We start from the raw sequence: 19,608 nt of genomic DNA on the forward strand, positions 1-19,608 counted from the left end.
TTTTGGAAGGGAAAAATCTCCCCTAAACAGCAACTAAAACAGCCCTTAAAAAAATTCAATAAATAAGGAATCCTGTTATCCCAACTTAGAAAAAAACATGTTCAAAGTGCAAATTTACTTTTACCAGCCTAGCACCCATTCTCCCTGCCTCTCTCACACAGACTTTTGCATTGAGAGCAATTGTACAAAAAGGATGTCACCCCTCATTAAGAAAGTGTGCACCATCAGTGTGCCAGTATCCCCACTCTTCCTTACCAAAAGCAACATGGAAGAATGTCAGAAAGAGGAATAGATGCTGTTTTACAGCTCATCCTGCAGAGGGATCCTAAAGTGCCAAATTATACTCCCAAGCCCCAGAAGGAAAAGTAAGAGCCGGCAAGGGTCAAAGTGTAATAATGCATAGAACGGGATGAGTGACTGAAGCAAAGGAGAATTCCAAGATTGAGATACTGGTCCAGAGCACAAATACCTTCAAACTTGCAACATGGTCAAGAAGCAGGAAGTTTGCTTACTTTGGGAGGGCAGGGAAAGGGATAGGCTCTGGCTGCTTCCCGTCACCACATTGCAAGAATTCCTTTGCTTTGTCAGACTGTCTGTGTAAAGGCAACATTCCTCTCCAAGAAGGGACTCTGAAGAATGTGCAGTGATCCACTCAGGGAGGGGGTGGTTGAGAGGGGGAGCAGGCCCTTTAGTTATCTGACTAGTAATTTTAATTTGTTTAGCTTCTCTATGTTGAATAAGTTTTTTTCCTTTTATTCTTTTAAATACAAGTTCGAGTTGTCCCAACACCCATGTTCTCGCTTCCCACTAAGGTCCTGTAGAATCAGAATCTTCAATTAGAACTTCAGTGGTGGCTCCAAGGATCTCTGTGTTCATGACCAGCCCTTGTGTACTCTCACCACTACCACTGCCCACAAAGATTTTTCCATCTGCCATCAGACTGACACGGTCACCCCCACTGCAGTATGCCTTAGGCATCCCATCAGGGTTCAGCAACAGACACTCTCCAGGAGTGGTGTTTCCAAGGGGATCTGGAAGAAGGGGAAGGCCCTGGCCATCAGTGGGTGGGGCAACAGACTCTGCATTGGTGCCAAGGATGTCAGTGCTGGTGATGAGGGCGCCTGCATTAGCTGCCAGTGCTTCAGCAATAAGCACCTCAGGGTGGCTCTTTGCCTTATGTGCCACAACGCTGTCCTTTTTCTCAAACTTTTTTCCACAGATGTTGCATGAGAACTGGTAAAAGGTATCTGCATCATGCTTTTTCATGTGCCAGTTCAATGATGCCTTCTGTCGGCAAGTGAATCCACATATCTCACATCTAGAAAAAATGGGGGGAGGGACAGAAAAGGCAGGTTACACTTATCATGGTAAAAAATTGATATTTACAGAATAAATGCAACTAGAAAATGAAAAGGCAGCCTAAAAGAATAAGCAGCCATTACAAAGACACAGTTGGAACAACCCCGCATCAAAACAGTGAGCAAGGCAACAAGACACTACTCACTGTAATGGCTTTTCGCCTGTGTGGATCATTCGGTGAACTGCCAGATTGTGAGAACTCTTGAAAGCACGAGCACAGTATTCACAGATATAGTCCCTTTGATCTGTAAAGTAGTACATGGTATCTCACAGTGAGATTTGCTCCTCAAACAGACCCACATTTTTCCATTTGGAAATGGCCTTGTGCTCCCATTCACAATACTATTAACATTTTCTAACATTTTCCCTTTAAGAGAGTGATGGTTTTTCAAAAGTAATTGGGAACTACTTCTCAGCTGCAAATATGAAAGCACATAGGAGTTGATAGAGGGCAAAAACCTTGTCCATATTTATGCAGAATGCACTTATCAATTCCAGTTTATTCTTCTTATACCAAAGCAGACAAAGCTCAGCACCGAGCATTTGAAAGATTGCACTATTCCTTTCTGCGCAGATCACGGGCAGAAAAGAGTCTTTGCATTGGGTAATTCTTCTCAGTGGTGATGCTGATGTCACATTCTGCCAGTTTTAAAACTGGTTGGCACACCACTACCCTCTCTACCATATATGCACACATACTCATCCAGACACTTCACCCCAGCTACCTCCACGGAGGTGGTTTGGGTTAGGCCAAAGGCAAGGCAAAGTAGTGGAGAAGGTGTTGGAAATGGCAAGACAGGAGGTAGAGAGGGCCTAATCAGGCTGAAAGGGACAAAGACATTCCACCTTTGGATTAGATAAAACCGAGTTCTTCAAAAGTGGGAAGAAAACAGTGATAATTAGAAACAGTAATTCATATTAAATTAACGGTCTGTGTCTACTATTAAGTTTTTCCTTTTATTCATATCAGTTGCAAATTTCCAGTGTTGCATAATGGCTCTCATTCCAGTGCAAAGGATAAGTTCAATGTCATTTGACTTATTCTTTCAGAAATAAGGGACTATGGTAAGGGAAAACAGCATAATATTTTTCCAGCCTTCTGAAACAGTTTCCCTCAATATTTTGTATGTATATAAGTAGCAGAAAATAAAATGAATTCTGCGCTCTTAACACAACTGTAGCACAAGTAGAAAAAAAGGCACATTTTAAACTTGCTTATTATAGTGAATGTCTGAAATTTGGAAAGTATCAGAATTCACATGTCAACACTGATAATCTCAAAGATATTCTATAAACATTCAAAAACATACATATGTATACCAGTTAAACAATGGTCTGATGTTCACTTATGTATGCTGAAAAGTAGAGAACCTATTCTGATATTCAGAAAGTGTGCCTGGGAATGTTAATATTTGTACGTGGACATGAATATCTACCAAATTTTCAACATTAATACAGTTTATGTTCAAAATTTGGTAAATACTTATATAAAGTAGATAAGAATACAAATCTACGTTTTGCTCATTAACACTGGTATATTTGGGCATGCAGTGAAATTATATAGATTGGTAAATTCTGCAGATTCATTTGCAAAAATTGGCTGGGAGAACAACTCTTTAATGCAGGGTCGGATTGACGGGGGGGGGGGGGCGCAGGGGAGGGTAGTCTGCCCCCAGTGCCTCCAAAGAGGGGGCACCGGGGGCAGCTGCTGGGAGTGTGGTGGAGCTGGCGGCGGCAGCGTGCAGGCGGCTGAACGGAGGGCTGGGAGTCTGTCCGCACCATTCGCTTGTCCCAGGACAGAGAGCGCAAGGGCAAGCCAGCCACCCCGTTAGCGGGGCAGGCAAATGGCGCGGGTGGCCTTGCAGCCCTCCGCTCAGCTGCTGGCTGCGCTGCCACTGCCAGCTCCGCAAGCTGGGGTGGCCAGCTTGCCATGCAGGCGGCACGCACCAGCTCTGCGTGATGTCACAGAAGTGACATCATCACACAGTGCTAGAAATGCGCACACATTACACATGCGTGGGGGGGCAGAGGCCGGACTTGGGTTGTCCTGGGTGCTGGCAACCCTAGATCTGGCAGAAATAGACTAAATGCTCTTCCAGGTGCAGGACTAAACCCAGTAAATATCAAAATCCCTGATATTGGTATATCGCCATAAACTGAAAAGAAACCTGAACAACATCTTAAAGTCATATAACAGGATGACCTTCAAAGGGTACAGCTTCGCAAACAGAACAGCTCTATGTTGGTAGAGATTTTTTTCTTTCATGCTCTGTAACAAAGCAATTTTTACACAGTGTGCTTTGCATACATGGATTAAAGCTTCTCAGGCTCAAGAAGAAAACTGTCATTTTTCTATTCTTTCCTAAGCTGTAACTGAGAATTGTGGTCTTTAATCTACATTACCTGTGTGGTGTTTGGCATGCCGCAAAAGTTGCTTCTGGAGTCGAAAGAGACGCCCACAGGAGGGATGGGGACAGACATATTTCTTTTTCAGCAAGTGCTGATACTTGATGTGATGCTGAAGTCAAGGGAAGTTTTAAAGGTTTATTAGTCTTGGGGAAAATCTACCAGTAAATAACTAAAACCATTTTGTGAGAAGGTAATTTAGAGTACAGAAGCAGCAGGAGAGAAAAGGACATGTCTGTGTTTGATATCCTTTGAGGGAGAAAGAGGAGAGAGAACAAATTTGAATACATGCATGCAATCCAGATAAGAATGAGGTGCTGTAGGTTAAGAGCAAGACTGCTAGAGGAGAGGGGCTGCACTCTCCTTGATGGTGCAGGTTTGCAATTTAAGGGGTTCTGCAAGATCCTGGCCTACAACTGCAGGCTCAGGTCTTCTTTGTGACATGTAGTGAGCCAGTGTGGTGTAGTGGTTAGAATGTTGAACTAGGCTCTAGGAGACCCAGGTTCAAATCCCTGCTCTACCATGGAAACTCATTGGGCCAGTCATACTTTCTCAGCCCTACCCACCTCACAGGGTTGTAGTGAGAGTAAAATGAAGAAGAGGAGATAGATGTAAGCCACTTTGGGACCCCACTAGGGAAAAACACAGAGTATAAATGAAGTAGACAATAAGCAGTGTAGCACCTTTTATCCACTTTGGCTGAAATTTCAGCTGGCCCAAAGTACAGCAGCAAGGCTACCACCACTCCTGTGCTGAAAGATCTACACTGGCTGCCCACTGATCTCTGTTTCATGTACTGCATCTTACTTTTAAGGCCCTAAATCGCTTTGGGGGCAGGGTACCTAACGGATCACCACTTCCTGTACCATCCATCCTGCCAATTAAGAGTCTCCCCATAAACCTTGCTCTCTGTGCCTCTGCCTGCAGAGGCGAAACAATTGGCAAATAGAGATGGGGCTTTTTCAGTAGTAGCTCCTTGCTTATGGAAAGCCATTCCCCTTGAGGCTCATCTAGTACCTGCTCCCTTTTATATGGCAGGCCAAAATATTTTTTTATTCAGAATTTTAATTAAAGGGTGAACTTATTCCTAGACTCCTGCTAGCCTGAGAACAATTTTATAAGAATAATTTTAAGCTGCTGTGTTTAATGCCCTAGTTGGATTTTAATAGTTTAATTTGTAAGTGATGACTGGGGAAGGCAATGGCAAACCACCCAGTAACAAAAAGTCTGCCAAGAAAACATCACGTTGCAACATTCCCCCTATGGGTCAGTAATGCCTTGGTGCTTGCACAGGGGACTATCTTTACCTAATTCATAAGTAACTTTAAGCTGCTGCATTTATTTCATCAAGTTTTATTTTGAAAGCTGCTTCAAGAATATTCTCTGGAGAGCCAGCATAGAGATTTTCCAAACAAGGTGAACTAGATGCCATATGGAGCAAGGAAATGGTTTCAGGAAAGTGAGTTTAAGTGCATGTGTGCATACAAACACAGTTCTGAATTCTCTTCTCCCAATGGCTTTGTTAGTTTGCTTGTCAATAATAAACAGGTACCTGAAAACTGTAGCTTGTTAATATGCAGTAACTCAACATAAATTAATAGTGCCATTACAATGGTCTATGAAGGAAGTTTCTGGTGCATTTTGTTACAAGGAGCAGCAAATGCAAGTGGAAACAAAGAAACCTGTAATGTAAATAGTAGCAGTGTATTACCCCCAGATGGCTACAAACTAGTAGTACAACTGTTCTTACCTGTAGATACCGAGGATGTGCAAGAACTGTACCACATCCTTCCATCTCACAGCGAACGTACTGTATTGGAGGCTTTTTCCTAAGAAAATACAGTCAGAGTGGAACAGGCATAGGAAGCAACAAGCAATATTTTAATTTTTTTTTAAAAAAATACAACACTGTACTTTTCTAATGCAGACATTGGTGAGGATTATTCTTGTCTCCTATACTCCGGCCTCTTATAAGAAGCAGCCTTTCAGTACAATCCTAAGCACAGTTACATCCTTGTAAGTCCACTGACTTAGAAAGGTAGAATTGTGCTTAGGACTGCACTTTTACCACAGATTCATTACCAGGATCAGGACTTCTGCTGAAAATGTCCCATAATTGCTGTATTGCCTAGTTTGACAATAGTAGTGCTACCCATTCCCACCAATATTTGTTAAAAGGAGTATTCAAATAATTTTATCTTTTAAGTTGCCTGCCACCCTCAGAAGATGTCCTTTGGCTCAATTAACATCTAGAAATTAGAATCATACAAGAATCATAGCCACAAGGACTTGTAGGGGGGGCATCTCATACCCCACCCCCCATTTCCTCTGTCCCTTCTCTGAAAGCCCACGTAGCTTTCCTTTCCCTGGTCTCCTTCCCTGCCCCTCAGCTAACCTACCTTTATCCGCCACCTCCGGCAGCCTCTCTCTGGGTAAACTCCAGTGGAGTTGTTTGGAGCTGGCTGTGTTGGACCCAGCTGTTCAATAGGGAACCTGCAAGGACTTGCAGGGGTATGTTAATTTATCCTTTATCCCCTCCTCACAGTATTTCCTCTTTCCCTCCTCCCAGCAGCCTGCATATCCTCATGTTTCCCTGCTTCCTTCTGTTCTTCCCACTCACCAAGCATCCTACCTTTTATCTGCCCTCCCCCCATTTTCAGCTATGTTCATTATTTATTCACTTCATTTATACCATACTTTTCTCACCAACAAGAACCCAAAGCAGCTGATATTATTATCCTCCATTTTATCCTCACTACAACCCTGTGAAGTAAGTTAGGCTAAGAGTGTTTGACTGGTCCAAAGTCTCCCAGTGAGCTTCCACAGCAGAGTGGGGATTTGGGAACCTAGGTATCCCATATCCTAGCCTGAAACTCTCACACTGGCTTCTGTGGGGTGGCTTCTGTTGAACAGTAGTTATGGAAGTTGAGTGGTAGCAAACTGCCAGGTGGTTGCTGCAAGGCTAGGCCCAGTAAGTCCTCCCTCAAAGGCTAAAACAGCCATGGAAAAGCCATGCCCCCTCCTCCTGCCTTTCACTGACAAATGCTGCCAAAACTGTTGCAGTTGGCCACTGCAAAAGTTGGCTACTAAAGGCATCCATTTTTCAAAGCTACAGTGCTTACTAGCCTTTTAACATTTGGAGGTGAGTGTGTCTTTGTGTAGATTTCAGATTTTTCTGCAAACCCTGGGTGGTTTTCATGTTTGTAGAAAGATCTGTCTTTTCTGTTCAGGCTCCAATCTTCAGATTTTAAGTATCCACAAATTTAGCCATACTGAGAATTTAATGATGATATAAGATAATTCATTATCACGTTAAAGGGAATTGCTTACAGTTAGGAATGTGGTCTTGTTTAGCTTTCTGTCCACAATAAACACTACATAAGCATGGATTTCTTGATCAAGTCCCATAATGAAATTAAGGACAGGGGGGGATCACTAACAAATATGTTCAGCACCTTTATGGAGTTCACAGTCTTGATTCTGCAAAACTGAATTCAGTCAAACAAATTACATACAGGAAAAGCACCATAAGAAAATGTAAACCCAGGTTTGCAACTTGCAGTTGCAGAGAGAAGTGAAGATTCTCCTCAAAGAGATTATCATTTAAACTCAATTCTTCAGTTTATTTAGACAGCAGGAGCACCTACTATTTAAAGCTTTCTGCTGACAGCAGCACAGAAGCCACATCCAAATGGTACCACTGGATCTGCCTCCCCAATTCATACAGCAGAAATCAGATAATCACCTTCCATTTTTCATACAATGAAGCAAAAGACATAGGGTCTGCCTAAACAGCAACTCTGGATAACAAGTGGTCGCTTAACTAGGATTATACTTTACTCTAGTAAAATAAAAGAACGTTGGGGTCTTGAAGGACACTGGCAATAGTTAGTCCTGTGTATATTACAAGTTTTGTTCTAACTTTATGTTATTTGCTTTTTAGTTTTATTGCTGGTATTTTATTTCTTTTATCCACTTTGGGTCCTATTGCATGAGAGAAAGGTAGGCTTATATATGTTTGAAATGAATTAAACTCACCTTCTTTTGGGTAGTCTTGGGCTCTTGTCGTCTTTTCTCCTTCTTCCTCTCCTAGGACAAGAACAGAAAGACAAAAACACATTTCCACTAAATCAGACCAAACAACTTAATGCTACATCCAAGCATACAGGTGCGAAGCCCTCAGGATTATATTCCAGGAACTGAAAGCAGACTTCAGTTTATGGAATGCAACTCCACCCTTCGCAGCTATCCTATGTTGCCCACAGGGTTTAGCAAACCTCTAGGAACAGCTCTGGACTTGATGCAAGAATCTTCCATGTGTTAAGTGTGTGGGTGGGTGGACCTTGGAAAATACACCCCCTCTTCTGGCAGAAGATGAGCAGGGTTATATAACCCAAATTGTGGGAATGTGTGTTTTTTGGGGGAAATTCTATTAATATAGAATGATATATACATTTTGCCTTTGCTTACTAGCCAAGCCATCTGTGGTTGCTACTATCTCAAGTCTTGCAGCATAAATAGACAACTTGGGAATAAAGGAGCCTTGGGCTCTTGCTAAAGTTCAAGCAGTGCCTCATGGTTCCTAGTGGCTTATATAGAAGTCCAATGAAAAGGGATAGAAACCCACCCTTGTGTTCATGGATAACTCGGTTAGGAAAGGAGTTCTCTCTCTTTCCTTCCCACAAAAGCCTAACACAGAGAAGAGAAACCACCCCTCCCCATGTTTCCTATGGAGGAAAAGGAGTGGTAGTGTCTCTCCTGGGATCTGGGCTTATGCTGGATGCAAAAGGAAGCTCACTACTAGCAAGCAAACAAGTAAATTTTCTTAGTTTATTTTAGGAATTTCTACCCAGGTTTACCATTAAAATAACCTACATCTTCTTATGGCCAAACTACACAACACAATGAGGAAGTAAATCAATCAGGGTTTTCCTGAAATGATTCAAATTCACTACAGCCACATGGCATCTGTTGCCTTTATCATCATTTATATGCTGAGTCAGTCCATCCAGCTTTAACATTTGCCTAATCTCCCAGGTCCTAAAGATGACTTGTAAATGGTCTAGAATAATAGGCTTTACAGGCAGACCTGTAAACAGGCGCTTATAATCAGACTGGAAATCAATTACTATAGAGAGAATTTCCAACCCATTGTTAGGGGCTACATTCATAGCCTCGCAACTGGATAAGGAAATACCATATCAAACAGAATGCAAAGAACACTCTTCCACTTGTGAGACTCCTGACCACAGAATGCATAGTGATATATGCATTTCCCGTACCAGACTGGCCAAGTTTCAGGTGCGTAGCTGTATTAGTCTGAAGTCAAAGAGCAAGATCCCGGTCCAACAGCATCTTAAAAAACAATTAGATTTCCAAGGTATGAACTTTTGAGAGTCAAAGCTCATAGCTTAAGGGTTAAGAACTTGCAGAAATGCCAAGATATTCTTTAGGTTTTTGTATTAACTGAAGATATAATATGCTAAATATAAGTTAAGCAACTGTTTCCATAATAATCCACAATCAGCTGCAATAAGAGGTATTTATCCCACTTTTATTGCTGTGTAACTTTGACAAAAGTGATGTTTTGTATCCCTTGCTCTGCACAATGGGATTCAAACTGTATCCTAGTCTAAACACATAACTGATTGTGAAGAGGCCCCAACCCATGTAGATTCTTAAATCCAATGATCAGGATCAGTTTGGATCAAAACAGATATTTCTGCAAACAGGGAGCAACCCCCCCCCCCCAACTTGCAGAAAAATCTCGTAACTCAAGGAAGTACACTGGGGTTTTCAACCCTCCCCCAACAAATACTCTGAACAACAGTATTTCTGATACATGTGCAAAAAATGCAAAGGCCAGTCCTAGGCAGTGCCACAGTGAACCAGAACAGTGAGGGGCACAGCAACAGAGCATTGATCTATGACGGTCCTGGGAATCATCATGGCATGCTGATAGAGGCTGCTCATGGACAGTACCATGGTGTAGCAAGCCAACCTGGGAATGGTGAGCGCTGCTGTGCCCCCAACCAAGCCAGTGATATCTACCACCGAGACACAGATAAGCTACGGGAGTTGAGGAAAAGCCTATTAGGAAGGCACTGAAGCAAAGGGCAAGAGTGTTAGGAAGAGAGGGAGCAAAGCAGGAGAGTGTTTCAACTGGGCTTGAGGGGGGGGGGGAAGGCAGAAATACTGGCCATCTGGAAGGGGGTAGGAAACCCGATGAGGGCCCCCTGCAACTCTACCTCCCATGATTTTCACAGGGGACTCTGATTGTTATTTCAGTATAAGAGTGCATTTTCAATAGTACTTAATTATTTCATAACACAAAGACAGCCACAAACCAGTCTTCTCTTGCTAGTCTTAAAAATAAACTGGAGTTTTGGGCGGGGGGTGGGGGTGGGGGAACAATACAGGAGCACAATAGTTTCAAGCGTCTTCAAATCAAAAACTACACAAGAGAATGAAAAAAGTCTGTCCTCTTCCATGGCTTCTGTTCACTGAAAGCTGCCCTCACTGCCATATACTGCGCACATTCCAAAGTCAGGCCTTCATGCCCCTCAGCACCATAACTGGAACTCCATCAGTTTTGCATTCTCTCACCCTCTTCCACAAAAACAGAAACCCTCGAATTTAAGACTGGAATTGTGATTAAAGCTCCACTCACAGAAAGGACCTTTGCTACCTCCCTTTTCACACTGCAGTATCTTGAGCAGCCCCAACAGCTGCTCCAGAGATTGTGGAGACCCTGGGGAATGTGGAGGCTGCAGTAGAAAGAATTGGCAGAAATAATACACCAACCCCTTTATGGGAGTGAAGCACCCTTCTACTCATGCAATTCAAGTGGAATTGGAGTGCAATACACAAATGGCCCTTCAATATTTGCAGTCTTCTCATCAGAGCCTCACTTAAAACTTTTTTATCAGCCTGTTCACATCTAGTGTGGTTGTGGCACCAAAATCACTGAACTTCCTCCCCTCTCTATCACTGTCTTCTGTCAGCAAGTGAAGACATTTGTTTTGCCTGGTGTTCCCTCACTAACCCTCTTTCCAGTTTGTGTGTTTGGGCTTTATATACATATTATATTTATATACATATATACAATGTTTGTGTGTGTACGTTTTAAAGCTTGTTTTAATGTTTTTAATTGCTCATCACCTTGAAGAATCTAAGTTGCTTGAAAAGGTGGTATAAAATGTTTAAAATCAATATTAATGTGGGATCCAAGCAGCAGCAAGCTACTCATCTAGAAACAGATTGTGTTGTGAAGTGATAAGTGAAATCATCAAACTAGTTGCTACTTGATATCTTACAACTAGAGATGGGCATGAACCACAAGATGAACTAAAATTTGTCACGAACTGGGCCAGTTCATGCTTCACAAACCAGTGGTTCATGGAAGCCCATTTCCCACGAACTGGTCTGCTGGTTCATTTGGTTTGTATTAAACCCCAATACCCCTTAGCAGCAGCAGGGAAAGGGACATTTCCATGCCCCAATCAGCTGATTGTCGGGGATCTCCTCGACAAGCAGCTGATCCAAGCCTGCGGGGGTGAAATGCCCCTCTCTGTGCCACTTCAAAGCGGCAGGGAAAGGAACACTTCAACCCCTGGATCAGCTGCTTGTTGGGGATCTCCCTGACAAGCAGATGATCCAAGCTGGCGGAGTTGAAACGCCCCTCTCCGTGCTGCTTTACAGAAGCACGGAAAGGGGCATTTAAACCCCACGAACCAGTTCACAAACTGGGACGAACCATGAACCACATGGTTTGGTTTTTTCCCGGTTCGTGCCCACCTGTACTTACAATACTACAGTTACAGATCAACAACTTACTTGGGCTAACCTATTTTCAGACTTTGGTGACACGGAAACAGGTTGTCACCACTGCACAGTTTTAGTTTTACCTGCAGTTGAAAATACAGTATAAGAACAAGCGAGCATACACACAAATGTACAGAATCTCTTACTTTCTGGGTGGCTCTTCATCTTCCCGAAATTCACTTTCTTCTTTGACTTCTATCTCCACTTTAATTTCTTTCTGTTTCTCTTTTTCTTCTTTTGCCTTCACTGATTTTTTCCTTTGTTTGGGAATTTCTCTGCAGACACAGACATAAAAATTTTCACAAAGACTTTCCTCTTTAAATAACCTCTGTAGTTTAATTACACCTTGCAGCTTTTGGACAACTGATCAGCATGGACCTTGAAAAGTTTCATAATTCCTATTCCTGAAAATAACTAATTGGCACATATTTGATTTCTTTTTCAAAGCAGACACAAACAATAAAGATTTGACTTGAGTTCTTATTGACAGACATTCCCTCAATGGATCAGACAAGCAGCATACAATCCCTCTGCCAAAAAATTGAATACAAAGCACCTGTCTAAATGCGGTTTATAGGTTTCATCTCTTGGATCGTCTCTGAAAGGAACCTCTTCTTCACTGATGAGCATTTCTTCTTCATCACTGTTGATAGGAGGGAAAAAGGGAATGCTTGTATTATTTATTTACATACACAATATATTTTTGGCCAGAGCAGACAACAGAGTTAGACAGTTTTATTCAGTGACTTATACTGACTGTTGTACACATTGCATTCTGTATGGAAAGAATATGGAGAACAATCAGATTCCTATGACAGATCAAACAGCCACTTCCAAATGCATAGCGGAAGGAGCCTGCTATCTCATCTATTAACTTGCATCAAGGCAAAATAAATAATTCTAATTATCCAATAACATCAATGATTTCATTGCACATTTTTGCAAAGTAAGCAGAACTAATAGGATCTAAACCCCTTTAACTTTTTTTCCTATCCTACTATATAAAAGGCCAACCGTGTTCCACACAACTCACTTCCTACCCTGGTGCACCACCAGAGGACATTGCTGAGGAGGGAAGCCAGAAGAGGCAGGCTGTCCCTCCAAGAGCGGAAGGAAGCCCAGGCCGGGATCAGAAGCGGAGCAAGTAGCAATGCCCGCTCCCCCGCTTCACCAAGCTGGGATCAGGTGTGACGCAGGTGACAATGCCCGCCTCCCTTCATTTGGCCGGGATCAGGCACCAAGAAGATGGCAATGCCCCCCCCCTTTATGTGGCTGGCAAAAGGAGTACAGCAAGTGGTAATGCTCACCCCCCACCTTCAACCAGCGAGGATCAGGAGTGGAGAAGGCGGCAATGCCCGCCCCCCCTTCATCTGGCTGGAATCAGACGCAGAGCAGGAGGCAATGCCCACTCCCCCTTCACCTAACCGGGATCAGTAGTGGAGCAAGTAGCAATGCCCACTCCCCCTTCACCCAGCCAGGATCAGTAGCAGAGCAGGAGGCAATACCTGCTCCCTTCACCTGGCTGGGATCAGTAGCAGAGTAGGCAGCAATGCCTGCCCTCCCTTCACCCAGCCGGGATGAGAAACAAAGCAGGTGGCAATGCCCTCCCTCCCTTTACCTGGCCAGGATCAGGATCAGTTGGCAATGTCTACCCCTCACCTTTACCTGGCCAGGATGTGTCACGGAGGAGGAGGCAATGCCCACCTGCCCACCCTCTTCTTTCTAGAGCCCGTTGTATTTTCCCCCACAATGGTCTTTATTACTAGTTAGTCTTTTAATCTTCCAGCTGACATGTTTTCTGCTTCCTTATTTATAGGAAGCTTAAATTTCAGAGGAAAGAAAGATGAGCATATAAAAAGCTGCCAGGGCAAAAAAAGAGGATGAATGTTCCTTTATATGGCAAAATCAGGTAGTAACATTACTGAAACTCTGATGCCTCAAACCACGTGGGCTCTAGCAATTGACATCATTAAAACAAATCAAAAAGAGTCTAGGATAATAATTCCAAACCGTTCCACAACAGGGTGAAATCTTCCCACTGAGACAGGATGCAAGCAGTCTAGTAAATATTTCAGAAAGAGATTTTGAGTAAAGATCATAAAGCCTGTCAGATACAGCACATGGGTCTCTTAAAATTCTGCTAGCACCTGAGGAGTCATTTCTGAAATCAGAAAAGATTCATCCATATTTTTAAATAATTGTATTGTAACTCCACCCTCCATATGTTTTGCCACAAGGGACTGTATTAACAAGGATCAAACAGCAAACAGTCACCTGAGATAAATCAGTGACATCTTGGGATATATCTTTAGAGATCACCTATTTAGCACGTTGAATTCCTGAACTGGAATAGAGACTAAAGGCTCAGATTAAGTAAGTGGGCTGGTCCATCTCATGGCAAATTCAGAGCTCTTTGAACGAAAGATTTAGCATATGAACCATTTAATGCCACCTTAGTGCCATTTGTTACACCTGTATTCCTCCTATAATTTACTAAAATGTCATTTTAGCCTTCTGAAATTTCTACATTCAAGCTAGTAATCTTGCAAATACCCCAGATGGGGAAGAACATGCCAATAAAAACTTCTTACCTGATTCCAGATGGAGAAGGATGCTCTTCAGTGACTTCTGAAAAGAGCAAGCAATATTCATTAAATGTCTATTTAGTTTGAGCAAGGACCAGTATTTGCAGTGTCTCTATCAGTACAGAACTATTTGAAAATAATGTAACACTCTGAAGTTCCACAACATAACCCAGGGAAGTGCTTCTTACAATGATTTGGGCCAGAAAATTTGCTGTAATGGATTCTTTCTACATAACTTTTTCCATTTCTAACTTTTCCATTTCTAAAAATGTACTACTTTAAAATTAGCAATGTAACAAATATAATTATAGCCAAACTGGAAAACTAAAAATCTCCTGAAAGAGATTAGTGAGCATAGCTGTTTAGGTGTTGTCAGATTAGGTGCTAAAGCTTTTTTCTTCTTAAAATGTAAAGAACATAAGGCAGCAGTTTCCAAATTATGTGCTGGGCCCCAAAGGTGGGTCACAAATCTGTCCCAGGTGAGCTGTAAAGGAGGAACAGAGTGAGTTAGGAGAGGAGCCTCATTGGCAAATCTGAGTTTGTTTCTGCATAATGTCCAAAACCACCATGAAATTCAGCCTGTTCCTCATGAACACTGTATTCTTACAAATATACACTAACTACGTATTAACTGATGTTACATCCCTATGGTTTATGTTTGGAAGGGAGAAAGTATCATAGAGTTACTTTGCAATTAGGCCCCACCTCGGCTATCCATGTCAGGTTGGAAAACTTAGAGGGTACTAATTTCACAGGATGTAAAAGTAACATGGCACAATTAAACTATGCCTTTAACCCACCTCTGAGGCATCCTACTATCTTCATATAAATCATAAATTTTATATTAATGCAAGTAACAGTTCCAACATTTTCATTTTTCAGTAATTTAATGCAGCTCGTACCAAATTCTAGCTGATCTGTGTTTGGCTCCGACTTGCAGATGAGCTGCAGAGATCCAGTCCTGGATCTAGAACTTCGTGAATTCTCTGCTTCACAGTGGTGAACTCCAGCAGCTTCCCTGTTGCTACGCCAACCTCGTGTGGGCCTGGCTGAACTGACTGGGATATCAGGAGCAATAACATTTGTGACTTCTTCTTCTTCTGTTTCTTCTTTGGGATCTGTAATATAAACATGTTAAAATATATCTAGATCAAGAAAGGAAACCCATCTCTGCTCTTAAAATTATTGAATTAGGAAAGCTCAATTATTTTTTTTCCACATATCACAAGAAGTGAGGACTACTAATCTATCGGCCCACAAAGATTAGTGCCAAATAGAGAGCTGATAAACTACAGAAAGGTGTTTCCAGAATATATGGTTCAGAACAACTGACATCACTTCTAAATAGGCAGAACTTTTAAAACTTTGTTAACTTTGTTCCATTATTTACACACTGTTCTTTGCAGCTGGTTCCAGTCTAAATTCATTTGAACGCTGCATCCAAAGATATAGACAGAACAAATGCAGAAGTCTACCAATACTTTCTCATAACGATTCAAGAACTGTCCTCCTTCCTTTTCCTGAGCACAACCTGTATGTAGAATGGCAGAGAAATCAATATATGTTGATCCGGAATGACAGGTATCAAAAAACATGACTCATGTTTAGGCTTCAAAAACTTTTGAAAATTAAAGACAATACAGAGTCTTTGATAGAGAAGCTTTTGCAAGATGGAAAATAATTTCCCAACAGCACAGTTCTAGGCAGTTACATTCTTCTAAGTCCATTGAACTCAAAAGGCAAGGGGGGTTGGTTTTGTTTATTTATTTATTTATAATTTCAATTCATAAACTGCCCTTCATTGAATGCACACAGCTCAGGGCAGTGAATATAATGATAAAACATGAATAACAACAATTTAGATGATTCACAGTAAAAATATTCTTAGGATAACAATAGTACTTCAGTGAAGTCTTTCCTGATCTTACATATATTACCATTTCCCCCCACTAGCACCCAATCCATGATAGCTTCCCACTGCCCCATAAACAAAAGGGGGAAGGAAGAAAAAGGAGGAAGGAGAGGAGGGAGTGCCAGTAGGATGGTATCCATTACTGTCCTCAACCAAAAGCCTGGCAGAACATCTCTGCCTTGCAAGCCTGGTGCACTGCACTAGGTATTGCAGAGAGTTCCACAAAGTGGGAGCCAGGACAGAAAATCAACAAAGCAGCCAGAGTCAGCAGGGCTACTGGATAACAGGAAGTGCACAGAGAGCATAAGGTAAAGGTAGTCCCCTGTGCAAGCACCGAGTCATTACTGACTCATGGGGGGACGTCGCATCACAACATTTTCTTCGCAGAAAAAGTAAGACTCGATTCTTTGCTTTTGGTTTATATGAAGATGCTAGAGTTAATGTACACATCTTCCGGCTATGCATCAAAACAACCACATCAATTATTAAAGAACAAATGAAACTGTACAAATAATTGGCAACAAAATATCCAGTTGGCACTCCAACAAAACTGACTGGCATTAAGTTTAGTATTAGCAGAAGCAAGTACTTCACACAATGCCAAATTAACTCATGGAACGCATGATGTTTTAGATAGATTTTAAAAGGATGATACAAACATACAGATAAACCAACCTAAACCAACAATTTTTAGATACGATTGCTAAAAGTGAAACTATGTCCAAAATCAATATACCTCAGACTATCAAATTTTTCAGTTTCTCAGGCTAGTAACCACATTTAACACAGACTTCCAAACTTGCGGTTTTAAGAACATTTAAAATGTTACCTTTCACAGCAACTTTATCCAGGTACCTGAAATAAACAAGGTATAAAAACAAGTGGTGAATTTCTCCTGTAAACACTCAACATTATGAAAGGGGCTCATTCAGAATACTGTAAAGCTTCCTGAACAGTCTCATCATAAATCAAATACACCACTCAGATCACAAGTGTTGACCTAACAGGTTTAGGAAAAATTGATAGCACTTTCCACCACATTTATTAATACCCTAGAACTCAGTGAAGTCTTTCCTGATCTTACATATATTACCATTTTCCCCCACTAGCACCCAATCCCATGATAGCTTCCCACTTGTTAGTTCTTGTACACAACTCATGACAGCCCTACCAAAACAACCAGCAAAATCAGTTAGGAAATTAATCCCATTATGTTCAATTTTAGTAACATTCAGTACAACTGTATGCATTTTAGTTAGAAGCAAATCCTACAGTGATCAACAATATTTACTTCCAAATAAACATGCATAGAGCTGCGCAGAATGTTGACTGCTGTTTATTACAACACTTGAAGATAAAGAACAGAAGTGTTCAGAACAAAAGCCACGTAATTGAATGGTTCACAATGGCACATTTATAAGGGTACAGAATTGTAGTCTACTGCACTTTTTATTGTATATATTACTTTCTTCTTATTACATTGTCTTCTACTATTGTAATCAATTTCCTCATGGTACATCAGGCCTCATAGTACATGAGGCCTCAGAACAGTTTTTGTTTGTCTGTTCTCTATTGAATGTCTTATGCTTTCCAAGGCATTATTTATATATTTTATAATCATTCTACAGTCTCAGTAAGAAAAGTGGGCTGTAGTCTTCCAGTCACAGTAGAAAACTGAAATGGCCCAAAGCTACATAATTTTTTTAAGTAGTTCCACATGCAAACTTAATGCTGTGATTTCCCTCCTCCGATAAATTGTTTCAGCGTGAATACTGAAGTGTCTTGGGGTGTGTGTGTGTGTGTGTGTGTAATAAAAGGCAGGTAGTGCCTGTGACGCTGTATGCGGTTTCACACGAGGAAGGCGAACAGAAACAGTAAGATTCAGAAGTACCGCATACTCGGCCAAACAATAACCGAAGGTGCTGCTTCCACGCCCTATGGCTGGTGAGCTTCCCGGGCGCATCTAGCTGCCTAAGGACGAGAGCGTGAGATCCGCCACCCCGCCACGGCAGGGCCGCATGACATCGAAAAACGGGCATCTCTCCTTCGTCCCTCCCAAGCGACAGAGAGGATACTCACGCGCCGCGCGGAGTCGCCTTCCTACAGGCAGAGTCAAGCAGAGTGGCAGTTGGCGGCGGTTCTGCTTCGCCACCAGGCGCAAGTTCCTCGGGCTCCTGGTTCTGCCGGACGCCAGGACTGCTGCGGCGACGGCGGGGGTATTCAGCCTTCCTCCGGCGTGAGGCGGCGGCGGCGGCGGCGGCCGCCCGGCCTCGCTCCCGGCCCCCTCGAAGGACCCGACTGCCGCCAGACTCCTCCTCCGGGTCGGCGATGGCAGGAGGGGCCGGGGGCCGGCGGCGGCCGCTGGGGGGTGGGGTGCGTTCCTCTTCCCTCTCCGGCTGCTTCGGCGCTTCTTGCTGCGTCTCCGGCTGCTCAGAGGCTCCCGGCATGGGCGCTGCTGGCGGAGGGGGCCCGGCAGCGGCTCCCCCTCCTGCTCCTGACAGCCGCGCTGACTGCTCACCCCGCCTCTGCTCGGCAGCCCCTCCCCCTTCGAGGGAACCGGCCCAATGAAGAATGAGTTCAGAGTTCAAGACGGACGCAAGATCCTCCCACGGCAGCCAATCAGGAGAAGAGATGCAAGGTACGCCCCGCCCACCCTACTCGCAAACCGCCCAATCAGAGCAGGACGCCGGGCTGGCTCGCCACGGGCCAATCACTGGGCGAGTCACGTCGGGAACGCGCGTACCGAGTCGGAATCCGGGCCGTGGCGCGCGCGCTTCCTACAACTGAGCCGTTTTTCTGTTATGTCCTTCACGCTAAGTGAAGAGTCCTTCGTCCCGGGCGCTTTGTGTAAGCGGCGAAGCGATAGATGTTGCCAGCTAACGCTGTCTTTAGAAAACCGTTAGTCCTGTTGTCGCCCCCCTTTCCCTGCAATACGAGCCGGTTGGAACTCCCAAGCCTCCGTTTTCAAGAATGAAACGAAATGGAAACCGTTACCTTTGGGAAATATGTTTTCCAGTTTTCACGTCGTCTGCTTTTTTCGAAGTTACATGTTTCGAAGGATTAAAAAAAAAACACTGTAGCTTCTCCTTTAAGAAAAAAGTACCGTCGTATGGCGGCTGATGGTCGGTGACAAAATGGCGTCTGACGAGAGGAGGTGGGACTCGTGGTATACGCCCATTTCCGCTCATTAGGCTGATACTGCACATGTCTAAGAGTTGTGTCATGGGAGCTGTAGTTTTTAACGGCGCAGAGGAGTTAGCCGTGTTAGTCTGCGGTAGCAAAATCAAAAAGAGTCCAGTAGCACCTTTAAGACTAACCAATTTTATTGTAGCATAAGCTTTCGAGAATCAAGTTCTCTTCCTCAGATGCATGGTCCAGTTTTCTTTCTACTAAAAAGGTAAACCCTGTGCAAGCACCGAGTCATTGCTGACCCATGAGGGGACGTCACATCACGACGTTTTCTTGGCAGATGTTCCCCCGTCTAAAATTATTGTAATTGGTAAGAATCCTCTACGTGTGAGG

At 43.1% G+C, this 19,608-nt stretch overlaps 1 protein-coding gene across 1 annotated transcript; it reads right to left on the minus strand.

The window, feature by feature from the left end:
• Nucleotides 1-232: 232 nt before the first annotated feature.
• On the minus strand, nt 233-19,194 carry ZFP91 (ZFP91 zinc finger protein, atypical E3 ubiquitin ligase). The gene is made up of 11 exons (XM_054972092.1): nt 18,166-19,194; nt 16,916-16,941; nt 15,077-15,292; nt 14,181-14,217; nt 12,146-12,232; nt 11,736-11,864; nt 7,804-7,854; nt 5,516-5,594; nt 3,763-3,877; nt 1,505-1,604; nt 233-1,318 (listed from the first exon to the last, which is right to left on the minus strand). The coding sequence occupies exons 1-11, from the start codon at nt 18,531-18,533 to the stop codon at nt 808-810; spliced, it is 1,719 nt and encodes a 572-aa protein (XP_054828067.1). The 5' UTR covers nt 18,534-19,194; the 3' UTR covers nt 233-807.
• Between the last annotated feature and the right edge of the window lie 414 nt (nt 19,195-19,608).

The sequence above is a fragment of the Eublepharis macularius genome, chromosome 2 (genome assembly GCF_028583425.1).
Source record: "Eublepharis macularius isolate TG4126 chromosome 2, MPM_Emac_v1.0, whole genome shotgun sequence".
Classification (NCBI taxonomy): domain Eukaryota; kingdom Metazoa; phylum Chordata; class Lepidosauria; order Squamata; family Eublepharidae; genus Eublepharis; species Eublepharis macularius.